General features: G+C 46.6%; 1 protein-coding gene and 1 long non-coding RNA gene across 7 annotated transcripts in view; one reads left to right on the plus strand and one right to left on the minus strand.

Annotated features, from left to right (window-relative positions):
- Positions 1-3,595, minus strand: LOC140578216 (uncharacterized). Its single transcript, XR_011982306.1, has 3 exons — positions 3,458-3,595; positions 2,282-2,397; positions 1-409 (listed from the first exon to the last, which is right to left on the minus strand). It is a non-coding gene; the product is annotated as an uncharacterized lncRNA (long non-coding RNA).
- The window catches only part of LOC111835435 (voltage-gated potassium channel KCNC1), a 42,688-nt gene continuing 19,947 nt past the window's right edge, over positions 2,392-25,132 (plus strand). For all 6 annotated transcript variants that reach the window (XM_023795746.2, XM_023795744.2, XM_023795745.2 and 3 more), the window contains exons 1-2: positions 2,392-2,741; positions 3,066-3,700. In XM_023795746.2, coding sequence (XP_023651514.1) covers positions 3,131-3,700 — 570 coding nt within the window. In that variant the 5' untranslated portion in view covers positions 2,392-2,741; positions 3,066-3,130. The remainder of the gene's footprint in view (positions 2,742-3,065; positions 3,701-25,132) is intronic.

Consider the following 25,132-nt stretch of genomic DNA (forward strand, 5'->3'; position numbering starts at 1 on the left):
TATGCAACCAGATTCCATTAATTTCATCATTATGCGTCGGGTAGCGAGACCAAAATTACACAGAAACATGATTACTCCATATTGCTGTACAATTCCAATCCTATGTTACTTTGAAATGATACTTCTAGACATTAAAATCAAATTATGCAACAAAAACAACAAACAAATCAAGTTATTTTATGGAAGTATGAACGCAATGATTGTTTTTTCAAGCAAATTGTTGTGCAGGTGTCGGCTAGATCCCGATAATCTGGGGATGATCATTGACCCTTTCGAGGCTGAGTCACTCCGCGTCCACGGGACGTCTGGCTGGGTGGACACAGTCCGCGCGGGAATAGGTGTAGGGCTTCCCTCCCACCACATCCAGGCATCCCTCACTGTTCGAGGCATTGCGGATCCTGCTCTGTTGCTATGGAAATTGAAGCTTAAATTCAGAGCTCTGCCCATGCCAACGTAATTTCTCTAGTAAGTATTTAAGTGATCTGACTGTGTGCAGCAGTAAATAATTAACTACCCCAAATCCGCACAGATCTCTTTTAAACACAGGCTAATTCGTATTCATAAACATTTTCATTAATGTGTGTTTATTATAATTGAGATCTTAGCAAATGACGCATTTATTCAAAGGAACCACACATCACTTATTTAATTGAAATCAATACACTATTTTCTGAACAACATGCTCTACGTTATGTCTTGTCTGAAGGTCCCATAGTAATTATGGGTCGTGGCGCTATCATCTGGTTATTAATTTGTTGCTGATGTTGTATCAAACCTTCCCAAAAGCAGTTTAACATGGCGGTTCGCTCGTTTCACTCTGTCGGTATTCTGCAAATGACATCTCTGCATGAATGTAAGCAGGTCACTGCTTTACAATTTGCTGCGTATACTCATATGAACATGCCTATTACGGTGGTTTGGCTAATCTTTTCATATCTAAGCGTTTTGTCGTGTTTTTTTATTCAATTCCTGTTAATAGTATACAGTAATTACCTTACCTGCTTGCCCCTCAGTAAGGCCCTAACCCCAAACACTGCTGCAGGGGCGCTGCTCGCTGGCTAATCTTGGGTCTGACCCCAAAATGTCCTCTCACTATTCACATATATATCTGTGGCTCTCCTAGAAAGACAATTTGGGATATACAAAACAGCTTGATTTGCTGGGGATTAATGAAGCCCTTCTACTAAGTTGTCTCATTTACCACTGCACTATGTACTGTGTAGGCCTACTAAATATAGGCCTAAATTGTGGATGCATGAGTCAGAGAAAGTACAGATTAGTAAAGTACAAAAAATAAACATTTTTAAACTGTCCGATTTATTTTAAACCTGTCTGTAATTTATCAATGTACCTCCTTTGTACGTCAAGCCCATAAGCAGGGTATGACATAACACGGTACAATAAATGAATTAAATGGAACTGACCCGACTGTAATTCACACGGGGAGTACATCGTATTGTAAGTTTAATCGCCTGCTTTTACCTTGAGTAATTAGGCCTACTTTGCTAATTCTAACTTAATTATGAAACACATATGACCTTGGGGGATTGGCAGTGGACAGCTCCGATTAAAATCATAGTTAATTATATTTCTTCTTGTAACGGGACGATCATTTTATAATATCCCGCAATCCAACTTAAATCTTTCGCGTCCGTTTATGGTTTTGAATAACTTTAGCACAGAGAAATCTCTATGTGACTAATTATACAAAGTCATTGATGGCGAAGTCCCTTTGTAATGTCACCCTTCTGTAATAAGGAGCCTGCATATACTGTACAGTCTGGTATTGTGAGCTAGTTAAGATGCAGAATTTTTTTTGTGTTTGGAAAGAGGAAGCAACAATTAACTATAGTGTTCCACATCAGCAAACAATCCAAGCCTATAACACGTTATGCTAAGAGGCTGCTGTTTTTTTTCTCAGATTTTTATCTATGAATCGCATAATCTCTGGCAGCTGATATGGTATCAATGGCCCCCGCGCTTCAAAAAAATGACACGATTAAGACGTGGACCCCTAAACCAATTAAGCAAAGACGCCTGCGCATCAGGCGGAGTTAAGCTACACTTCTGCCGGAGTGACAGGCTTGTGATAGTGGACAGGCGCGGAGAGACGGTGGGCAGGCTGCAACAAGAGGCAGGGTGCGGCTTTTAGCGGCTTTGAGCCTCTTTAGGTGTGCGTGTGAATGTATGTGCGTATATGAATGAGAGTGTGTCGGGAAGGTGGAGGGAGCTCATCGGTAAAGGAGCGCATCCTCTCCCTGCTGCTGCGGCGTCTTCTTACAGCAAGATCCGTCTCAGAGGAAGCGCACCGTCACACGCAATGCCGACGCCGATCAGCTCCGACCCATCGCTGGCTTTAGGCGCTACAACTGGGGGCTGAGAGCAGTATTGATCCATCTAAAAATAAATGAATTGATAAAAAAAAAAGTAACCGACGCGGATCGATGTCAAACATCCTCCTGTAGCCGCCACTGTCTCTGAGAGCTGAAGGGGGAAGGACAAAGGGATATAAGTGTCTCGTTTCCGAAAAAAAAGAGAGGACAGCTTGAAAGGAACAGGGCTAGGTATAAAGCCAGGCTCCCGGCAGAAGGAGATTAGCGGCGCTGTCCCTCCAGCACCACGGCTGTCACCTTGCTGTCACAGAAAGTCACCGGCGGCAATTATCACCGGATACCGGATTTCATCTAAACCAACTGGGCACCTGCATTTTATCCGGTTTCGGAGAAGTGTTTTTGTTACGGGTGAATATTGTTTGTTCCTTATCGGTTTCTAATATCTGTATATCTGTTTTCAGTGTTTATGTTGCAGATACAAGCTGTTATTCTGTAATACATACAGTTTAATAGTCGTTTATGTGTAAAATCTTGGGTTCGAAGAAAATAGTCTCTATTATTATTATTATTATTATTATTATTATTATTATTATTATTATGCCGTTGTTGTTGGTTTTGTTGTTATTATTGTTGTTGGTGGTTGTGCCGTTTCATCGCTCCTGTAATCTCAGCCCAATCTCCCCCCCCCTCCTTTCTCATCTCCTTCCTACGCTCACACATGCGCCCCCCCAGGGCTCTCCATCGCTTTATCGCTGTGATGCCCGCACCTTGCACATGAGACATGCCTAAGGGACGCGATGGGCCAAGGCGACGACAACGATCGCATCGTGATAAACGTGGGAGGGACGCGGCACCAGACGTACCGCAGCACCTTGCGCACGCTGCCCGGCACCCGGCTCGCCTGGCTCGCCGAGCCCGACGCCCACAGCCACTTTGACTATGACCCCAAGGTGGACGAGTTCTTCTTCGACCGGCACCCGGGCGTTTTTGCGCACATCCTCAACTACTACCGGACCGGCAAGCTGCACTGCCCGGCCGACGTATGCGGACCGCTATACGAGGAGGAGCTGGCGTTTTGGGGCATCGACGAGACGGACGTAGAGCCATGCTGCTGGATGACTTACCGGCAGCACCGAGACGCCGAGGAGGCGCTGGACAGCTTTGGCGGAGGGGCCCCCGACATATGCAACGACGAGGGGGACGCAGACGGCATGGGGGATCCAGGGGACGGCGACGAGGAGCTGGAGATGACCAGACGGCTGGCGCTGGGGGACTCGCCCGATGCCAGGTCCATGGGGCTGTGGCGGCGCTGGCAGCGGCGCGTGTGGGCGCTCTTTGAAGACCCCTACTCCTCCAAATATGCAAGGGTGAGTGCAAGGCGGCGATCGTCCAGCCATTGAACCTTTTGATCCTGCTGGGATGTTTGAATGCACCTGTTGGGCAAATGGTTTTATGATATTCTCTGGTATTCGCCAGGATGTCATATACATTTTATCTTAACTACTGCCGCGTGCGTGTGCCGAAGATACGAAGGAGGGTGATCTCACACACCAACCTGTTACTCCTCGTTTGTCAGCTCGTCGGTAATTCTCGTCATTTTAATCCAGGAAACGTCTGTGAAAAGGAAAGTGAGAGAGAATTTATTATTAAGTTATTTACAGATTGTGGTGTGAGACGTGGCCAGGAAGAATATCGAAAGCTTTAGCGGTTTGTGGGAATGAGTAATGTAACGAGCGTACCGATGTTTTGCTCATTAAAGCGATGCTGTAGAGTAATAACAGCGAGACGAAAGCACTCTACACCAAATCAAAACTATCCATTCTGAAATCTTCACTATCGATTTCTGCTAATCTAGTAAAAGGATCCCACATACACATATGGAAATAAAGCCAAGTTAGGAAACAAAAGCATGAAAAACTAAACACAACTGTGAGTAAAAGGATGTAATCCATGTTAGAACCTTTTCAGGAAGCTGGAGCCCCACAAAACGAGCGAGGGCTCTGTTAGAGAACAGCGTTCCTAGTATTAATTACTTCGTAATTGACAACCTTATTTTTATGGCATGGGGAGGGGGGATGGGGGGGCTAAAAGTAAGTATTGGACAGGACCCACTAAACATTGGACGTCGGATAGACGTGCAGATCATGTCTATATTAGGTCCGTAAGTCCATGACCAATTCTGGACATTCTATACAACGTCCAAACTAGGTCCACAATTTGAACGTCCATCCATGACCCAACTTGTACGTCAATATGACAAATAATAATAATAATAATAATAATAATAATAAATAATAATAATAAAATAATAATATAAGGCATTAAAAAGCTATGTGTCTAAACGGCTTGATGCATACCAAGGTGCTCATGGGTAATGGCGTGTGGGGTGATGGAGTTTGCGGTTGGTGGTGACAGGACCACAGGGTCTGCCTATCTCTCTAAAGCCGAACGAGCTCCTCAGTGCCTGGATTTGAGGCGATGATCATCGATTGGTTGTTTGTGCCAAAAAAAAAAACTGCATGTCTAAATAAAGTGGTGTCATTAGCATTGGGTTACATCTCCCGCAGGTTCTCAGCCCCTCCCCCCCCCCAATCACTGCACATGTCACATGTGTCTGTCCCAGTGAGCTGAGCACTTCATAAGTGGGTGACAGGTGAAATCAGGTGCGTAGGTAGCAGAGAGGGGGCCAGATGCGGATCACTGGCTTACAGGGGGAGGTCAGCTCAATTTGCCGGCACATTCTCAGTCCTCGTTCCCTGTACAGCACTGTGCCAGGCGTTTCGGGGGGGGGAGGAGTGTAAATGACCTGCCTGAGAGCAGCACTGCAGCGTGACCCCACCCTTCCATCTATAGCAAAGACCACATGCAGTCTGAGGCCCTACAGGCCACCTGACCCCGTGATTTAGGTTTCTGCACAGATTGATTTCCTTTCTGAGTGACAAGCCTTGGATGGGTGACAATTTTTGGGCATTTTATTGCTGTAATGAAATAATATATGTTTATGATTATCTTATAGTACCTGGTTATCATCATAGCCTTAGATTTGATGTTGTTTTGTTCAGTGGGTCTTGGGAATATGTTTCCATGGCAACCATTCTAGCTCTAGCACAAAGCTAATTAATGGCCTTTTGCTCGTCAGTGGGCGTTTCCAGACTCGCTCCGCAGACCAGGTCAGCTTTTTTTTTCTGGAAAAACTATAATAAGAAATTTTCGTCGGCTCTTGGCTTATATCTGGCAGTCCGTGGCTCCTTCCGGAAATGTCTGAAACTGGAAGGAGCCTCATCTGTTGGTGTCTAAATGGAGAAATGCTACACCAGTGTTCTCACACCGCTCTCCACATTAAAGGCTGTGGCCAGATCGCGGTGTGTTTGCATGTCTCGTGGCACTAAGAAAGGGTGTTAACTTAATGGGGAGGGGGGGGCGTGTTGACACCCCTCCACTGTACCTGATTCCCTGTAATTTACATGGGTTTGTAATAGCAGTGAAATAGCAGGCTATAATGAACTTAGACACAGGACATTGGTTTCGTATCACGTATCATGTTGTATGCAGTATATATGTAGTATAAGGCATCACAGGAGAGTCTACTTGTGGGTGGAGACTATGATACTTTAACTTGCCATTTTACTGTGATGCAAATGGTTAGCGAAGTATATAGGGACGTTCGTCTGCTCCCTGGTACCAGGCCGTGTGCGATTTCAGTGAATTTTCTGCAAGTCCGCAAAGTGAAGTCACTTAAAAAGTTTTCCCGTTAGTGGACGTCATGAAAATAAAACTTGTCATTAATCATGCCATGAGATTAGCATCCATCTTAAGCACGCAGCAGGCTTTCCTTTGTACCTATTCACTCTCAGGTTCTGTTTCTATTGCAGTTTTGCAAATTACTTCTGTTTCTACTCTCCACTATCAAGAGAATATGAAAACTTTTTTGTGATATTTTCAGGGTTTTTTTCCCCCCCCATTTCCATTAACGGTTTTTCAGTGTGCGTATTCAAAATGTGCAAAATCTAGGTCAGCAAAAACACCCCTGACTCTGTGGGCTTCCTCCTTCTCCCTGCCTTGCCGCCACTGCAGCGGCACTGAGTCCTGGCAGATTAGCTTAAACACAGGCTCTGCTTCCTGATGCACTGAGAGCTTTCATGTTTTAGGCACGGCTGACTTATCAGGTGAGACTTCGGGAGCAACCAAGCGAGTCTCGAGTTAGACCCCCCCCCACCACACACACACAACACCAGGACATAGCCACTTGCTGTCGTGTGCAGGAACCAGCAGGGGAGCCCTGATCTACTTCTCTACAGGTATTAATCCACAACACGCGTAGCTCACAGGAGACTAGTGTTTCCAACATGGACCCCCCTCTACGACATGTGACGATCCCCCAAGAGGGGAGAGCAGAATGGCCACACCCCCTCAGCCCCCCCAGCAGAGGAGGAGGAGACATGCCGGTAGTCCGCACAGATGCTGGGGTCCGACGTCACTGCGTCCCAGCAACGCATCATCGCTGTGGCTTCATCACAAACGTCACCCCGGCAACCGGCCACACACAGAATGGCCTGCCTGATCACATGACCAAAGAGCCTGTCATTAATGGAGCGGTACTGTTAGAGTGATAGTCAGCTAGTTAATCAACTAATCTGTCTACTATACAGTGAATCAGCTGGTCAGCAATGTCCCCTTTTTTAGCAAAACTGAACAATGTGCAAATGAATTATACATTCAATTATAATCTAATGAATTATATCACATTAAACTCTGGTATATTGGAGTAAATTACTCCCCATTAGGTGGAATTTGGTTCAGCTTGGAGTTGAGGAATGGCATCTAGCAGATGCAAGCGGAATAAACCTCAGATGATAATCCATCCATGGTGCTTCAGGGACATGGATCAAACAGGACTGACGCAGGATGATTAGAAGGACTCAGTGGAACATCTCCTTCTGGATTCGGTAGATTTAAAGGGAATTCAGGGCAGGAAGAGTGAGGTCTCCTTTCTTGGTTCTACATGCACCTTGAGCCAGTAGCTGAGCAGCCAACACAGCGAGACCTAAATGAGGATTTCCAGTAGGTTCACTCCAATACAGGGGTCAGCCGTGACCCAGGTGCAGTGATTTAAATTCCAACCTTTATACCATTTTATTGATAAATAAAGTTCAAGTTCCTTTCGCAGAAGTGGCAAGCACTGTTTCGCACTAAAGCTGCAAAGCCAGGCGACATGGACAAAGGCAACTCTGCAGTCTGACAGCATGTGTAAAAATCCCACATCTTCGAGGAGAAGTCCAGGAAAATGGCCTTGAAGCTGAATTAGCAGAGCTGAACCTCCGAGGAAACAAACTTACTGAGGAAATGAGCGAAAATGCCCCGAGATTCTGCTTTTTTCATGTACATTTAAAGAAAAGGCAAAAATAAAAAAATGTAAGGAATGGAATCAAAACATATGGTCTAGTGATTAGGTTGTAGTAATTAAATATTTTTAGTAACAATACTTTATTAAGACTTATTGTTCTAGACTAATAGGTGTGACTTTTCTGCTCGGTGTACTGGGGTTCTAAGGTCACCGGAGCTGAAGTCTCGCCGTGTTCCGTGCTGATCCTGACACCTGGTCGCACAGCATCTTCCCCTCTGTAGTTGGTACAGGAACCTTGTCGGTAAAGCAGCAGTGGATGAACCACGTGTACCCATGCGTGGGATGATGCATATGTTGGGGACAGGTCCTTGGTAAAGGTCAGGACAGCAGGTATAGGGCACTGTCAGCTACTGAGATGGAGGTTCACAGGGTCACTGTTAATAGGCGATGGCTGGATGGATGGATGGCAGCTATTGTGTGAGTGGAACACCGTGACCAGAGGTCTCCTATAACTTGCTGGCACTCTGACCCCTCCCCTCCCCTTCCCCTCCCCCCAACCCGTGTCTCAACATCAGGCCCACTATGATCCGCAGCTTCTGCAAGAAGTTCCAGCAAAACATGCACATCTGGCGAAAACAGTGCTCTGGAACAGGCATGCAATGATAGGAGCAGCAATTATGGAAATGCATCATGTGATATATAAATAATATAAAGTTTCTGAGGGATGTGTGAAAGGATTTCGCCTTCCTCGGCATGTGTGCAGAACCATCTAATGAAGAATAAAAATGTCCTCCTTCAGAAAATGCTTGACATGTCTTCTTTATTACCCATACAAATCAACTTCAAAAGGCTCATGCTGAATTTAAAATAATAAGGATCTAAATGTATAACCTCAATATCCACGAGTACAAGGGACTGTACATTTAGTTAGCTAAAATAAAACTAACATTTAACTAAATGTGAATTATAACACTGCTTTTACTGGACCAAATGTGCGGCATTTTCAGAAGAGTTCAAGCTGCAGGACTTGCTCTGTGTCTCTTGGATCCAAAGAACAAAATTAAAGCCTTCAGTAGCTACACTGGTTTTGCAGAAACCTTTGTCCAGAGCAGCGTACAAGGGTGAAAAGCCAGCACCCAGCACCCAGCTCCCCTAGAGCAGTTAGGGTTAGGGATGTGCTCAATGGGCTATTGGTGATGTGATTACTCTGCTCACCAAGGGATTTGAACCCATGATAGGTACAGCTCCTTAGCATACTGAGCTACACACTGTATGCCAGCTGTGCTCCATCTGGACTCCCTTTTAGGTCCCTGTAAAAGGCAAGAGAAACTCAAGCTTCTTTATTAAAGAAACACTGTTTCTTTCAAATAGTGCATGTCAGCTATATGTGAAATCTGTCCGCTCCCCTAACCCCCGGACCTTGGAAAGTCAGGAGTCTTCAGATTTCCGCTGCAATCCACCATTCCATCTCTGTAGGATGTTGCGAGAGGTGTTTTGCTGCCAAGAAAAAAAAGTTGTCAGTGTCCTTGCTTTGTGGTGATTGCTACTGGCCTGCGGACGGCCTGCCGTCTGGACTCCCAGGTGAGACGGGCCTGGAACCCGGCCGAGCTTCAGGAGGCGCTGCCCTCTATCATCAGGTCATCTTGTCAGATGGCTTAAGAAACACCATAATGCTGCATCTCAGGAAGTCCCTGGCTTACAGCAGGGAAAAGCTGCAGAAGGAAATGCCTGTAGGTCCCCATAATGAGGAGATACTGTACCTGGATGTCCATGTGAACATCTCCCTCAATAAAGACTGCGGCCAGAACATGGTCTGTTTGCAGGTATCAGTAGTGAACTTAGTAGTGGGGTCATAGGATTAATTATATCTCACTGCCAGGAATCAGAGTACTCCAGCACAGTACTCAGTGAACCCCACGCTGTACTTAGTGTACTCCAGCACAGTACTCAGTGAACCCCACGCTGTACTTAGTGTACTCCAGCACAGTACTCAGTGAACCCCACGCTGTACTTAGTGTACTCCAGCACAGTACTCAGTGAACCCCATGCTGTACTTAGTGTACTCCAGCACAGTACTCAGTGAACCCCACGCTGTACTTAGTGTACTCCAGCACAGTACTCAGTGAACCCCATGCTGTACTTAGTGTACTCCAGCACAGTACTCAGTGAACCCCACGCTGTACTTAGTGTACCCCAGCACACTATTCCGTGAACCCCACGCTGTACTTAGTGTACCCCAGCACACTATTCGGTGAACCCCACGCTGTACTTAGTGTACCCCAGCACACTATTCGGTGAACCCCACGCTGTACTTAGTGTACCCCAGCACACTATTCAGTGAACCCCATGCTGTACTTAGTGTACTCCAGCACAGTACTCAGTGAACCCCATGCTGTACTTAGTGTACCCCAGCACACTATTCAGTGAACCCCACGCTGTACTTAGTGTACTCCAGCACAGTACTCAGTGAACCCCATGCTGTACTTAGTGTACTCCAGCACAGTACTCAGTGAACCCCACGCTGTACTTAGTGTACCCCAGCACACTATTCCGTGAACCCCACGCTGTACTTAGTGTACCCCAGCACACTATTCGGTGAACCCCACGCTGTACTTAGTGTACCCCAGCACACTATTCGGTGAACCCCACGCTGTACTTAGTGTACCCCAGCACACTATTCAGTGAACCCCATGCTGTACTTAGTGTACTCCAGCACAGTACTCAGTGAACCCCATGCTGTACTTAGTGTACCCCAGCACACTATTCAGTGAACCCCACGCTGTACTTAGTGTACTCCAGCACAGTACTCAGTGAACCCCATGCTGTACTTAGTGTACCCCAGCACACTATTCAGTGAACCCCACGCTGTACTTAGTGTACTCCAGCACACTATTCAGTGAACCCCACGCTGTACTTAGTGTACCCCAGCACACTATTCGGTGAACCCCATGCTGTACTTAGTGTACTCCAGCACAGTACTCAGTGAACCCCATGCTGTACTTAGTGTACCCCAGCACACTATTCAGTGAACCCCACGCTGTACTTAGTGTACTCCAGCACACTATTCAGTGAACCCCACGCTGTACTTAGTGTACCCCAGCACACTATTCGGTGAACCCCACGCTGTACTTAGTGTACTCCAGCACAGTACTCAGTGAACCCCACGCTGTACTTAGTGTACCCCAGCACACTATTCAGTGAACCCCACGCTGTACTTAGTGTACCCCAGCACACTATTCAGTGAACCCCACGCTGTACTTAGTGTACCCCAGCACACTATTCGGTGAACCCCACGCTGTACTTAGTGTACCCCAGCACACTATTCGGTGAACCCCACGCTGTACTTAGTGTACCCCAGCACACTATTCGGTGAACCCCACGCTGTACTTAGTGTACCCCAGCACACTATTCGGTGAACCCCACGCTGTACTTAGTGTACCCCAGCACACTATTCGGTGAACCCCACGCTGTACTTAGTGTACCCCAGCACACTATTCGGTGAACCCCACGCTGTACTTAGTGTACCCCAGCACACTATTCGGTGAACCCCACGCTGTACTTAGTGTACCCCAGCACACTATTCGGTGAACCCCACGCTGTACTTAGTGTACCCCAGCACACTATTCGGTGAACCCCACGCTGTACTTAGTGTACCCCAGCACACTATTCGGTGAACCCCACGCTGTACTTAGTGTACCCCAGCACACTATTCGGTGAACCCCACGCTGTACTTAGTGTACCCCAGCATAGTGCTCACAGAATCCTGCACTGTATTTAATGCATCCTAGCACAGTACTCAGAGAACACCACATAGTACTTATTGTAACCAGAGCCCTCCTATGATACTCACCCCACTACAGGCCTATTTATATCTTCCCATATTACACAGAGTGTATGGCATCAGTTTACATGCAGATGTTTACCAAGCCTAAGTGAATTACAAGGCTGTAATCATATTGATATTAATAAATGCATAGAGACTATTTTGAATTAATCACGTAATGTGAATCTTTGTTATGTACACAGAAGTACAGGTAGGTCAACATAAACAATGTAAATAAGGCTCATATTTCTGGCTCTGTCAGTTTATGTGACAGATGCTGGCATCAGAGCTGAATGGTGAGGAGTATTTCACTGGATAGGCTGCTCTCTGAGCTGGACCACAGGCTGTAAGAAGGAGAAGCAAAGTGGAGGGTCTGTGTTTGTGGGATGATCATGACTAACAGCTCTGGTGTTCCACATGCTGTGCTCTCTGGGGACACAGTACGGCCCTTCATCACAGTGCTTCTGTGGACCTCAACACAGCCGTCCATCATGGTGCCTCTGGGGCCCCCAGCACAGGCCTCCATCATGGTGCCTCTGGGGCCCCCAGCACAGGCCTCCATCATGGTGCCTCTGGGGCCCCCACCACAGGCCTCCATCATGGTGCCTCTGGGGCCCCCAGCACAGGCCTCCATCATGGTGCCTCTGGGGCCCCCACCACAGGCCTCCATCATGGTGCCTCTGGGGCCCCCAGCACAGGCCTCCATCATGGTGCCTCTGGGGCCCCCAGCACAGGCCTCCATCATGGTGCCTCTGGGGCCCCCAGCACAGGCCTCCATCATGATGCCTCTGGGGCCCCCAGCACAGGCCTCCATCATGGTGCCTCTGGGGCCCCCAGCACAGGCCTCCATTATGGGGACTTTTGCAGTCACAGATTTTTATAAAATTATAACATCTGCAGTCACAGATTTTTATAAAATTGAATTTCCCTTTGTGGGGACCGAAAAAATGTCCCCACTGTCCCAACAATATCAAAATAACAGGTTTTTATCACGTTATAATATATACATACCCAATCACACACACACACACACACACCCCACAGGAACACAGCAGCTAATCTGTACCTTACCCAGGTTGGAGCTATCAGGCTTATTTCCATACGAAAGATCCAAATCAGGACAACAGTTACAGGAAGATCAAAGCTGCTAAGATTATTCAATTTCCTTCTGCAAGCCTTAATTGCTGCACCATCAGGGACAGGGGAGCGTCTCAGAGGCTCAGGTCCGGGACACACGGCTCAGACGGGGCATCCCGACTGACACCATTCTGACTGGCCCATTTTCCCTCTTTATCCAGGCCTGCCGTTATTCTCTGCCTGTGCTAAATACAGGCTGGGTCTACAGAGACGTCTGTGTGTTTTAAGGGATATCCTGGTCCAGCTGACTTGCTCATTCATCAAGGAGTTTCCTTAGGACTGAAGTGTGGCACGTTTGTGGATGTGTGCACATATGAGCCACATCTGAAATAGCAGTTTTTACAGGTAAGCATGGACTAAATGAAGTACACAACAAGCAGGACCTGACCCAGGGGCTTGAGTGGGTCAAGAAGAACCAGCATGTCCTTAAGCCCATAGAAATTAATAGAGAGTCCCCGCAAAGATACAGATACCTAATCTGTGTGTGTGTGTGTGTGTGTGTGTGTGTGTGTGTGTGTGTGTGTGTGCGCGCATGTGAGAGGGTCCACGTCACGGACCACGAGCACACTCCTCTAGACCTGCGTATCACGTGGAACATGAGACTTCAGATCGGGGCACCCGGACAAATAGACAGTCCACTTTGGATGCCTAGACGTGGTTTACAGGGCCATTTGCAGCTTTATTATTTGGCCGGACTAATGCTTCGGCTATGCAGGAACATCAGCACCCACCCTGCCTTGGGAAAAATGGAACGGTTACATTTATTAAATGTGTGCAATCGATCTGCCGCTGCGATATGTACCCCCCCCGCCTACTCCCCAGCCTAGGGCCCCCAGAGAAGTTAATCTGTTAAACTGTTCCTGGGCATTGTGACCATGCGGGCGGCAGCCACGTTTTTATTGTGGGATGAAAAAAATCCTCGTTGGTGTGAACCAATGACGGAATCTCAAGACTTTAGAATGAGCCTCGCTCGCTTGTCTGCTGACAAAAGGGACAAGCGAATGGCGGTGAAGGGAAACGACGAGGAGGCAACGGAACTCACCCAGAAAGTTCTGGCAATCAGTTAGTTTGTAGACAAGATGACACTACTCTGTACTCAATGAAGGGAGACATCACTGCTCTAAAATATTCTGTAATTACTGTATCTTGTTCAGTCCATCCTGGGGGTATAGGGTCTTCTGGACTCTGTGAGGGTACGTTTGGCAGGCCCATTAAGAAGAGCATGAGTCAGGCGCCTAACATCTTCGTTCTGCCAGTCAGTCATTTATTACGATGTGCCGGGGGAGAAGGTTCCGGAAAGCTTTGCTCCGGAGTCCCCTTGTTTGCGCTGCTACAGCTTGCAGATATGGGCCGTTCTATGCCGAAACCTGATTTACATGGAGTTCATTTCTCTGTCCATGTTCTGGGCTCCAAGTCTTACTCACAGACTCACAGACAGTAGTTAGGAATATAGATCTGCAGGAAAGGGCATGAATTCAGTGCCACTGCTCTTTGTTACCCTGCTCCAGGAAGGTGTCAGGGAGGCGGGACTCAGAAGGGGTCAGATGTGTGGATGAAGTGTGACTCTGTGCATTGGGACACTATCTGTGATTGAAAGGTTATTGGTTTGATTACAAGACCTGTGTGTTTTTGTAACTGGGGCCCTGAGTAAAACCCTTAACCTCAATTGCTCCAGGTACAGGCTGACTCTGCTTTCTCAAAAAGACATGCATCTTGCATTTATTATGTAAATAGGGTAACTGTGTTGTACACAACTCGGGGGTGGGGACATATGTGGAATGAATCACGTCGGGCGTGGAGTAGGAATGGAATAAAGGGGGATGAGAGCAGTAGGACAGACCAAATGGAGGTAAGGGTTAGATTGGGCAAGTTCAATAAAACCAACAGCAAAAGCAACAGCTTAATTATGTGTTTTTAAAGGCTAATGCACTAATAACCTTCCTAAGTGTTTCCAGGTATTATAGCACCGAGTTTGCAGGATGCAGTTACTGAAAGCATATTCCAAATATACAGCAGCCTTCTTTAACCTTGCGTGTGGGGCGCTGCTGCATCATTAAGCATCTGACACCCGGTTATTAATGCATCCTGCCGGAGGGAGCGGGTGGCATCGTGGGTCCGTGGGTGACGCAGTGGCCTTGTATCCCGTGGGGCTGTGGGCTTGAATCCCACCCCCGGCCCTGCATACGTGTGGAGTTGCATGTCTTCCTTAGGTGGCATGTTAGGTTGTTAAGTATCTCCTAGTCGCTCGTGGGGTGTGGGTACATATCTGTGAATGCTAGGGGACGGACTGGCATTCCTCTCTCTCGTATGGAAACTGAATTAATCAAGTCATGAGGACTTCATGACACCATACAGGAGCAGGAGGTAAATTTCCCTCAGGATCACGGTGCAACATGCAGCAGGTGTGAATAATCTAATGATTGCTAATAAAATATGTTTTTACTGAGTTAAATGAAAAATTAACCTGCAACAGAATGTTTACATTTAATTGTGGTATTTTAAAACATAAATACAGAGGGATTTATGCATGTTTATGGAGGTGACATGGGAAACTCCATGCCAGTCAGTTAAAGGCATCATTCAGGGCTGTTCTGATGTTAGGGATTTCCTCAGCTACCTTTCATTTACATTTTATCGATTTAGCAATTTTTTCCTGAGCAATGCACATTTTTTAAGAAGGCGGGGTCAGACAGTCCCAGGAGTGACTGGGGTTAAGGGCCTTTCTCAGGGGCCCAGTGGTGACATCACTCTGCCGACCCTGGGATTTGAAACAGTGATCATCGGCACAACCCCCCGCCCCCCCACCGCTAATGCCCTCTAAGTCCTCCCGAAGTGTCAGCTGTCCAGAGAGAGCCTTCCCTACTGCCTTACAGCCCTCAGCACATCAGCTAGATGCTTGACGTCACCCAGATTCAAACGTATCAGTTTCTAATTTTTATTTTCACCCGGATCTTTTTTCCAAACAACATGGATTCCCATTACATCTGAGAGCAACATGTGACAAAGTGCCACAGGTGCCGGAATTGGGCGTGGAGTCCCACAGCATCTTAGCGGTCTTACACGGCCAGCCCCCCCTCTCCAATTCCCAGGCAGACAGGGGTCATGTGTCCTAGCACACAGCAGTCAGGGGGCTTAAAGGTGTTGTACAAGGCATTTTTTCAGTATTTTACATTGTTCTCTGGTGTCTATATAGAAGGTATGTGAACTTGGTTTGGTCGAAAGGTGCCTAGAAGTGGTTTACAGGACCATTTGCAGCCTTATTATTCGACCCTAGATTGTTGCTGTTTTCCCTTTTTTGGTGGGCTCATTAATATGTTAATGAGCTCTGCTCTGATTGGCTAGTTTATAGTAAGGCACTGCAATGGCTTGACATAGAACCAGCATCTCACAGTCGTATAACGACGTTGCGGTCTGTGACGAACTGTATTTATGACGGTGGTCCCGTAAGATTATAATGGAGCTGGAAAATTCCTATCGCCCAGTGATGCCGTCGCACAACACATTACTCAAGTGTTTGTGGTGATGCTGGTGTAAACAATCCTAGTGCGCATACGATTATGTACTGTACATAATACTTGATAATGATAATAAACAACTATGTTACTAGTTTATGGATTTACTAAATTGTACTGTACAGCATTATTTTAGATTGTACTCTTTCTACTTTGCCACACGTAACCATAATACACCCATTTCAGCTTAGGAACAATGTTGGCATAGTAATAACTTTGTTTTTAGCTTCGTACTGTAACAAGAACAATGCAATTATTTTGCATCTCACTCAACAAATTATTTTACGATGTCAGCTTCATCACACAGTTTTTACTAAGAACTCCAAACAGCAAGCGGAGCAGCTTGTGAATTTTAAATGATTTGGACATCTGCTTTCAATATTTTTGACTCCGTATCGATGAGATATTTGTTTATATATTTGTTTAGCTAGCCAAAAATAGGCTGCAGGCAGTATAGAAGTCTCTTGTCAATGTCAGCATCATAAAGTTCGTAATATTGTTTACTACCCCTGCCCCCACCCCTGCAAACCTGAGGTATGTTTCCCAAAAGCATAGCTGCTAACAACATTAGCAACTCACATAGTAGGAACCATGCAGCTGAACAGTTCCAACTATGTAAGTTACTAACGGAAGCTTAAGAAAACGTGGCTCACTTTCTTAGCCTACTAGTAATAAATAACCTAAATCAGTGGATGTCAGTATATATTTTTTTCCTCACCAGGTGCACTTGTGGAAATTGTGCACACATGTTCCTGGAGAGAGAAAGTATATGATACAACTGGTGCAGGTCAATTGGGCTTGAATGTGGGCCGATGTATGTTAGGTTTGGGGGTGTAGTTAAGACTATTATGGAACAGGCTAGGATCTTTGAATCAGCTACCTTTGTGTTCATATGCGGGATTTATACTTGAAAGAGGGAACAGCAGTATTTGAGACTCACGGTATGTCAGTTTTACTTACCGAACTCTCCTTATTCAACTGTGCCAAAGTTAAGTCAGATTTTCATTCTGTGGCACCATTAACCCCAAGAGGGGCTATGCCGTTTGACCTTGGGGCAAGTTATTTAATCTGAATACCAGCCAAATGAATGGTTGAAATGCACCTCTGAACAAGAACACAGCAAATTTTATGTGCAGAATCCAGAGATTGTCCAGGAAGTTTAAAGTCTTATTTGTGACATGCACAAACATTCACTATACACGTGTGCAGTGAAATGCTTTTGCACCTGCTCACTGGATTCTATTCAAAAGGGATATACATAATACAAAGAAAAATAGTACAAAAAGATTAATAAAAAAAAAATAACATTAAAATATCATTAAGAATAACAATAACATAGTAAAAGAACACTTTGAGGGCACAAGTAATGTTGTAGTAATGTAGTAGTACACACTTACTTAATATATCAATTAACCAAAACTAAGTGTTAGTTATGTACTGATCCAACGTTCGTTCATCGTTAATTAATAATAACGGTTCAACAATTTCATGAAATTACTATATTTGTTCTTGATTTGAGTAGTATCTGGCTTACTAATATATTTGTGCCCCTTCAAGGAAAGTAAGACAAAAATATACATCAATGTATCAGCAACCGTATTTTCATACAGCAGCGACCAGGAAGATGCAACATGAAAAGCAAGAAATAGTATGAACTGTGTAAAGTGGCATGCTGGCTTTTATGAGTCTTTATTTTGTGTTAACAGGGTCTGGTGCAAATACAATCGCTTCTCATTTTAGCAGAGAGCTGAAGTGTGAGTGGCTGAGTGTGTGGCAGGTCTTCCTCATGAAGAACACGTGTGCCTGCATGTGCCGTCCAGGGGGCACACGGGGAAGCCCGAGATGTGTAACTTCAGTTATTTATGCATGTTCACCAGACGAAGGGTCAGACTATGCTCATTCATGGCATGAAATAACAGCGAGACTGCAGATGAAAAAACCCCCGGGAGATTTTAATAGCAGCAGCATGGAAAATCTCATCCCACACAGCGGACTCTCTGTTTGTTCTGTGTCAGACAGAAGTTGCAGTTGTCTGGACAATGCGTAAGGCACCTTGGTGTTTGTCTTGGTTTTCTCATTGTTTGTATGTGTGTGTGTGTGTGTGTGTGTGTGTGTGTGTTTGACGTTGTAGGGACCTGAAAAATCCCCACAAAGTTCTGAGAATGCAATCAAAAAGCCAAAAATGTTTGTGTGTTTTGATTATTTTTATTGGAGTGGCATCATCTTATGGATCATCTGCACTCTGTGTTTGAGTTTTATCACTGTTAGATGACAGTTTAGCTTGTTAGCTGTCACAGCGAGTAGGTAGAAATAGGGTGTCTTCCATCTCTAGAGCTGATGGTTCTGGCGCAGCATCGAGGTGGCAGTGAGGTGACAGTTCTATGGGCATAACCTGCCCCATCCACATGCGTGTTCACTGTGCCTCTCAGGGGTGCTGTGTACCCAAATCCTGCGGATCGGGGTCACAGAGCAGGATGCGGCTTAACAACATCGTTTGGTTTGTAATACACACTGCAGAGGGCTTATCGCAGCAAAGGCGGGCATCTATGGGAGGGAGAGAGGTTCAGGACGGGCATTTCAACATTTAAAGGGCTTATTTTAAACAGCGCTGGCGTGAGCTCAAGCGTGAGAGCCTGAGGGGGTCCTCGGCCCACCGCAGAGCCCGTTAGCAGATGCTGCTTTCACTGTCTGCACTGCAAGTCGCTGCTGAAGGATTCAGCACCCGCTTATAGCCGTTAGTGACTGACGTGAGCCTGCGGACTGTTTTTACCTTACAGACTAAGCGAAAGGAAAAATGACAAAATAAACAGCGTGATCTTGCTCTTTACAAAAATGAAGAGGGGGAACAGGATGGCTAGCAACACCTGCTGGCCAAAAGGGGACCAGACACATGGGGCAGGGCCAGATGGACACCAATCCTGACATAATGACAGTGAAATAAACCAAAAATACTCACAAACAGTGGAGTTCCACTGGTCTATATCATCACAGTGTTAAATGACATTCATATTACAATTTGAACGCTATGTTATCTTTATCATTCAGTAATATTCCTAAATATGGCTCTTACGCAGGATGCTTCCTTCAGTTTTGGTCCATTCCTATTTAAATTGGCAAGGTGTCTTACAGTATAAGCTACAATGCATCCTGACAGAGTGTCCACCTGGAGCAGGAGTGCTTTGGAGACAGGCTGTTCGGTTTCAGAACTCGTCAAAAAGCTGAAGGCGAGTGTCGCAAGCCACAAAATTTATTAGGCATAGTCTGGGCTGACCCAGATGAAGAGATTCTCTCTGAAACCCATATAAGGAGATTTCAGCATCAATCAGGGAAGTGGCTGAACACAATACAGTAATACGGAGTTCATCTGGTGTCCCGCCTTACTGGGAACGGGGCCTGTCACTGTTCTGGACCACTGATTGGCAGGCGGCCGCTGGGCCACGCCCTCAGTGACCTGCGGCTCAGAACCATGATCACTCTGGCATTCCCATTGGCAAATAAAGGTTCATTTCTTATATTTAGTGTAACCAGGCACAGAGTGAGGACTCTGGTCATCGTCTCCCACAGTCATGCAGTTTGCAATTACCTCCCCCCCCCCAAAATTCAGCTGAGCTGTTATTTAATAAACAGGGCTTCTCTTGGGCATCTACTCATTTTCCCAGCACCAGCGGTGCAAGTTGTAGCTCAAACACAGACCGTAGCTAGGAATTCCTCATGAACTGTGTCGCTTCATGCTTTTCTCACCGTCCTGTGTCAATCCCCATAAAATGAGCTCTGACCTCCAGGGGGCGCTCTGTGGCTCAGCAGTGTCTGAAAAATTATGTCACTGTTGGGCCCTTGAGCAAAGCCCCTTACCCCCAGGGACTGCCTGACCCTGCTTTGGATAAAGGTGTCTGCAAAATACAGAAATGGGAATTTAACCGGGTGAACAAAACAGAGAACACACCTGACGTTTCGTAACAGTTGAAGTTTGGAGTCAGATACCATCACGTCTGCAAATTTCTAATCTGTCCGTGTGATCCTGTTGTGCGAGATTGGAATTAAACGGCTGGATGGGGACGCTCGTGGCGTTTGGACACTGTCCCAGTGTTTGACTCAGGTGGTCGAGCCGAAGCCCCTGGTCCGGCTGCCAAAGCGCAGCGGGTGGCAGCCCTCGTTCACGCCGCAGCTCCACGCGCCAAGCGGCCATTCATTTAACTTATCATTTATTCATTTGGCAAGCTTTCTCGCGACGAGTGACTTACAGCCCTAACAGCTCAATCAGTCAGTATGGAGCAATTAAGGACAAAATCCTCATTTAAAAGTATAGCAGCACCCCTTCTGGGACAGCAATGCTTTGAGACATCGTTTAATATCCATCCTGAAAAGAAGTCAGAGTTGATGTTCAGCACATTATGTTGTTTCCCACCTACAATTCACCTTCCTATTGTCCATTTACAAAGCTCAGCTTGTTACATTGTTTCTGCTAGAAAGGAGAATTTCTTTCTTAGGATTTGAACCCATGACCTTGCGGTAGCCATTCGAGTGACCACACGGTTAATTTGAAGGCAGCAGCAACAGTGAAGCCGCAGGGGCAACACAGAGCACCGGAGGGAGTTTTTTATGAACCACTCAGGGGAGATTTGTTTTTTCTGACACCTGACTCGAAAAGTCACTTCGGGGCCCTCTGCCTCCTTCAGATTATTTAAAAGCTAAATAAATCCACCAGTGAGTAGGGTCAGAAGATCATAGCTAGCTATCTGGTTAGCAGAACATGAGGCTTCAGCATCTCCTAAATAAGGAACCTGTTTATTTTATATTTAGTGTAGTGCCTGTTTGTGGCCAGCTGGGGGCATGGTTTGAGTGGTGGGAAACACTGGCGCTGGACCCACCCAAGCATGAACAAGAGGGGAAGACTGTATGGTCATCGCCAACCACTGTTCACTAAAGGGTTGATTCCGCAGAGCTCTGGAGTGTTTCAGCAGAAGGAGTCACAGGAAGTGATGTCAAACATTAAGGAAACATAAGCATTTCCTTATTGGTCTGTTTTGCCTCTGCCCCCAGCTCCCCCCCCCCACCGGCCCTTGCGGGGGTTGCTGCTCCGCCTTCACTGCATTGTGTCCCCAGGCATGGTGGCCCTTCCCGCCTACATGGAATTTGCCTCCACGCTGTTCATCAGCGTTCTGGTCCCCGGCCATCACTGCCGGCCCCTCAGTTACTCAGCTTTTTTTAGAGAGAACCTGAAGGCAGCCACCACGAAGTGACATCCAACCACCATCCTACAAATGTCCTTCTGCATTAGCATTAGCTGTGTTAGCTTTATAGAGAGCCAGAATATGGATGTATTTTTTACTAAAACCCTGTCATGATTCAGGAGCAATGTTTCAGGGGTAAAAGAGTGATTCCTCCCCATGTTTGGACCCACACAAACACATGTCCGGCTCCGTAAGAGTGCCAGCATTCCAGCAGAGGTTTGGACATGTGTTCTACACATGCCAAGTGAATGGAGGCTAACCTGCTCCTGAAATGGTCCCTGTGGGAGTTTGTGCTGGAATGCGGGTTCCATCTAGCAGGTTCCCTCCCCTCTTCTACCTCCTCCTTTCCCTTTAGGTCCCATTACTCATCCTCCCCATTCTCCAGCTTTTGACCTGCCAGGACACACTTTTATTCAAGTTTCTGTGAGCTTTCTCTGCGAGAAGATACATACATACACAACAGAAAAACGCGTAGACATGCACACAGTGCCAAAAAAGCATCACAAAAGGTCTCGGTTTGGAAACCAGACCAGCTGGATCTCATTGGGTGGAGAAAACTGAGCTTTATGCCACCCAGAGGTTGCAAAATTGGTGGCTAACAATAGCTGCAGTGTTTCTGCTGCACCGAACAAGCTGCGCGTATCATCAGGTGCAGAAGAGCAGAGCGAGGCTGGAGAGGCGGCTTTACGTAAGAGAACGTGACAGGCTTTCATCCCTGGGTGCCATCATCCGAGGAGCAGGAGAAGCAGGGGGAGGGGAGAGGAACAAGGGAGAGAGGTGGAGAGGAAGAGGGAGAGGGAGGGAAGGAGGGAGAGGGATATAGATGGAGATGGATACAAAGAAAATAGGGAGAGAAAGAGGGGGGAGATGCAGGGGGAGGGAGAGGGAGATAGAAGGAAGGAAAAGAGAAAAAGAGAGAGGGAAATGGGAGGAGGGGAAAAGGGGGTAGAGTGAGGGAAAGGGGGAATGAGGAGAGATGGGGAAGCGTGGGGACAAGTAAAGAGAGGAAGAATGAAAGGAAGAGAGGGAAAGGAAATGAGAGGTGGGGAGGGAGAGAGAAAGACAAAGGGAGAGAGTAATAGTGAATTAGAGGCAGGCAGGAGGAGAGAAAGGGGGGGAAGGATAGGGAATTAGAAGCAGGAAGGGAGACAGAAAGGGAGGAAGGGATATGGAATGAGAGGCAGGGAGAGAGAAGGAGGAAGGAATAGGGATTTAGAGGCAGGGAGGGAGGGAGAAAGGGAGGGAGTGATAGGGAATTAGAGGCAGGGAGGGGGAGAGAAAGGGAGGGAGTAATAGAGATTTAGAGGCAGTAAGGGAGACAGAAAGGGAGGAAGGGATAGGGAATTAGAGGCAGGGAAGGAGAGAGCAAGGGAGGTAGGGATAGGGATATAGAGGCATGGAAGGAGAGAGCAAGGGAAGGAGGGATAGGGATTTAGAGGCAGGGAGGGGGAGTGATAGGGAATTAGAGGCAGGGAGGGGAGAGAAAGGGAGGAAGTGATAGGGAATTAGAGCCAGGGAGGGGAGAGAAAGGGAGGGAGTGATAGGGAATTAGAGGAAGGAAGGGAGACAGAAAGGAGGAAGGGATAGGGAATTAGAGGCAGGGAGGGGAAAGTAGGGAATTAGAAAAAAGGGTGGGAGAAAAAGCTTTGGTGATGGTCTATTTTTAAAGTGTTTATGGTGGGACTTTTCTGTTATGGCTGTTTGTCACCCTGTCCTTTTTTAGTGTCAGTGCTGCTGGGAGAACAGGCTGTTTCACAGACGGAGCGCCTGCGTGTTTCAGAAGGGGGTGACGAACGTCACTCAGGGCAGGGCTGTATTTTGGCTCTCCTTCCCGAACAAGGAGTTGCCCCCCCCCCCCAAGTCATCTCTCAACGTTCATTGAAAATGCTGCAGCTCTAAATCAGTCCTTGCGTGTCCTGTTCCTCCAAAGAGTGGCTGGGGCTGTGAGTCTGTATCGAGCTCACTGAGCCCAGAGGGGCTCTGCTTCAGCCTCGAAGCCAAGCTGAGGTCAGAGGGGCTCTGCTTCAGCCTCGAAGCCAAGCTGAGGTCAGGGCTCAGAGGTGCTGAAGAAATGATGCCTTATGTTAGTTTTCACATATCCCATCAGACTTGTAAGACACACACAAACATATCAAGATGGGAGTGAGTCTGTCTCAGGTGGTCGAGCCGAAGTCCAGGCAGCAATCAGATTCCATCACCACTATATAAATGTGTTGTCATCTCAGGCAGATAATGGCTGAGGAAAGCAGTGAGTCAGGCAGAAAAGGCTGCGTTTGGACATGGCTGCTTATATTGCATGTTTTCACAAAGGGTTTGCAGCCACTAAGGTGGTGACCTACCAGTCCAGCCAGTCCAGCCTCTTCTTCATTGCGTCATTCTCCAAACCTGATAACCAAAAACATGCTTACTGACTGCTGTGAATTACTATGTAATCTGCCAAAATGTCAGGGGTGACACCTTCCTAATATCCAATGATCATATCCTATTGGAACATCCTAGTCACGGTCATACACACACAGATACACTATGGACAATTTAGAGACTCCAGTTAGCCAATTTAGAGACTCCAGTTAGCCAAACTGCATATCCAGTTAGCCCTCTGCATCACACCTTGTTTTATTGTCAGTAATTATTTCTGGATCCTTGGCTGAACCTTGTATGACTAACCTTGCATTGCTTTCCCAGAGTAACAATATTAAGAATGCAATCCTGCATTCTTGAACCTGCAGCCTTTGGCTTCCATGCAGATCTTTCTTTAACCACACCGCCACCTGCTGGCCTGTTATGGCGCGACAGAGCCTCAGGGGTCCAGTGGGGTTGCAGGTCTCTGCTACTGAGACCACCATGTCTGCTCCTGCTAATGTTTTTAACAGACTCTGTAGAACATTCTGCTGGAGGCCAGTGGCTCAGTCGTATGTAAAGTCCAGACCCCTACTACTCAGATCAGACAGGGGATTACATAAATGGCCACTGCAGGAATTTATAGCGCTTGACGAGGTTAAAATGGCGCACAGAGCTTTGCAAACTCTTTGGGAACGAAAAAAAGAAAACTCTATCAATAAGGCCACAAAGGTAGGAATGAGAAACCCTGGTTAGTGCATAGTTTACATCCATTAAACTGTGTTTTCCAGGTTATGAGACACATAGCAGAGTACAAAATGCTTTTGGTCACAACTACAGAAGTCCTTTGGGTAAAGGTCCAACACGACAGACTTAATTTGATCTTGGCGATTGTAGTGACAGGAAGGTAAATGAGTAAATGTGACCGGACAGGCGTGCCCTAGGGAGGAACACGGGAGCTGCACTGTAACCTTGGTGTAATGGCTCCTGTGGGGTGTTTCTGGAGGGGTGTGAGGACTGGGGGGCAGGAAGGTGAGGAGATGGGCCAGCAGTCATGGTCTGTCCCTGACATTATAATTCTAATGATCTTATTTTGAAGGATACACACTAAAAGCTGCTTAGATGCAGAGAATACAAATTAGTTAACATCTTCCTGATATTCTAATATGCACCCTGATGGATACCCCCCCCCCACACACACACACACACACACACACAGGTTTGTAATTATATCTTTGTGGGGACTCTCCATTCAGTTCTATGGGGAAAACTCTAATCCCAACATGATGACCTTAACCCATACCCAGCCCTAACCTGAACCATAAGTAACCAAACAAAGGCTTTTGGAGTTATTTATTTTTTGATTGCATTCACAGATTTTTATAAAATTGAGTGGTGGGGACTCAGAAAAA

This window comes from Paramormyrops kingsleyae, chromosome 13 (genome assembly GCF_048594095.1).
Source record: "Paramormyrops kingsleyae isolate MSU_618 chromosome 13, PKINGS_0.4, whole genome shotgun sequence".
In the NCBI taxonomy this organism is placed as follows: Eukaryota; Metazoa; Chordata; class Actinopteri; order Osteoglossiformes; family Mormyridae; genus Paramormyrops; species Paramormyrops kingsleyae.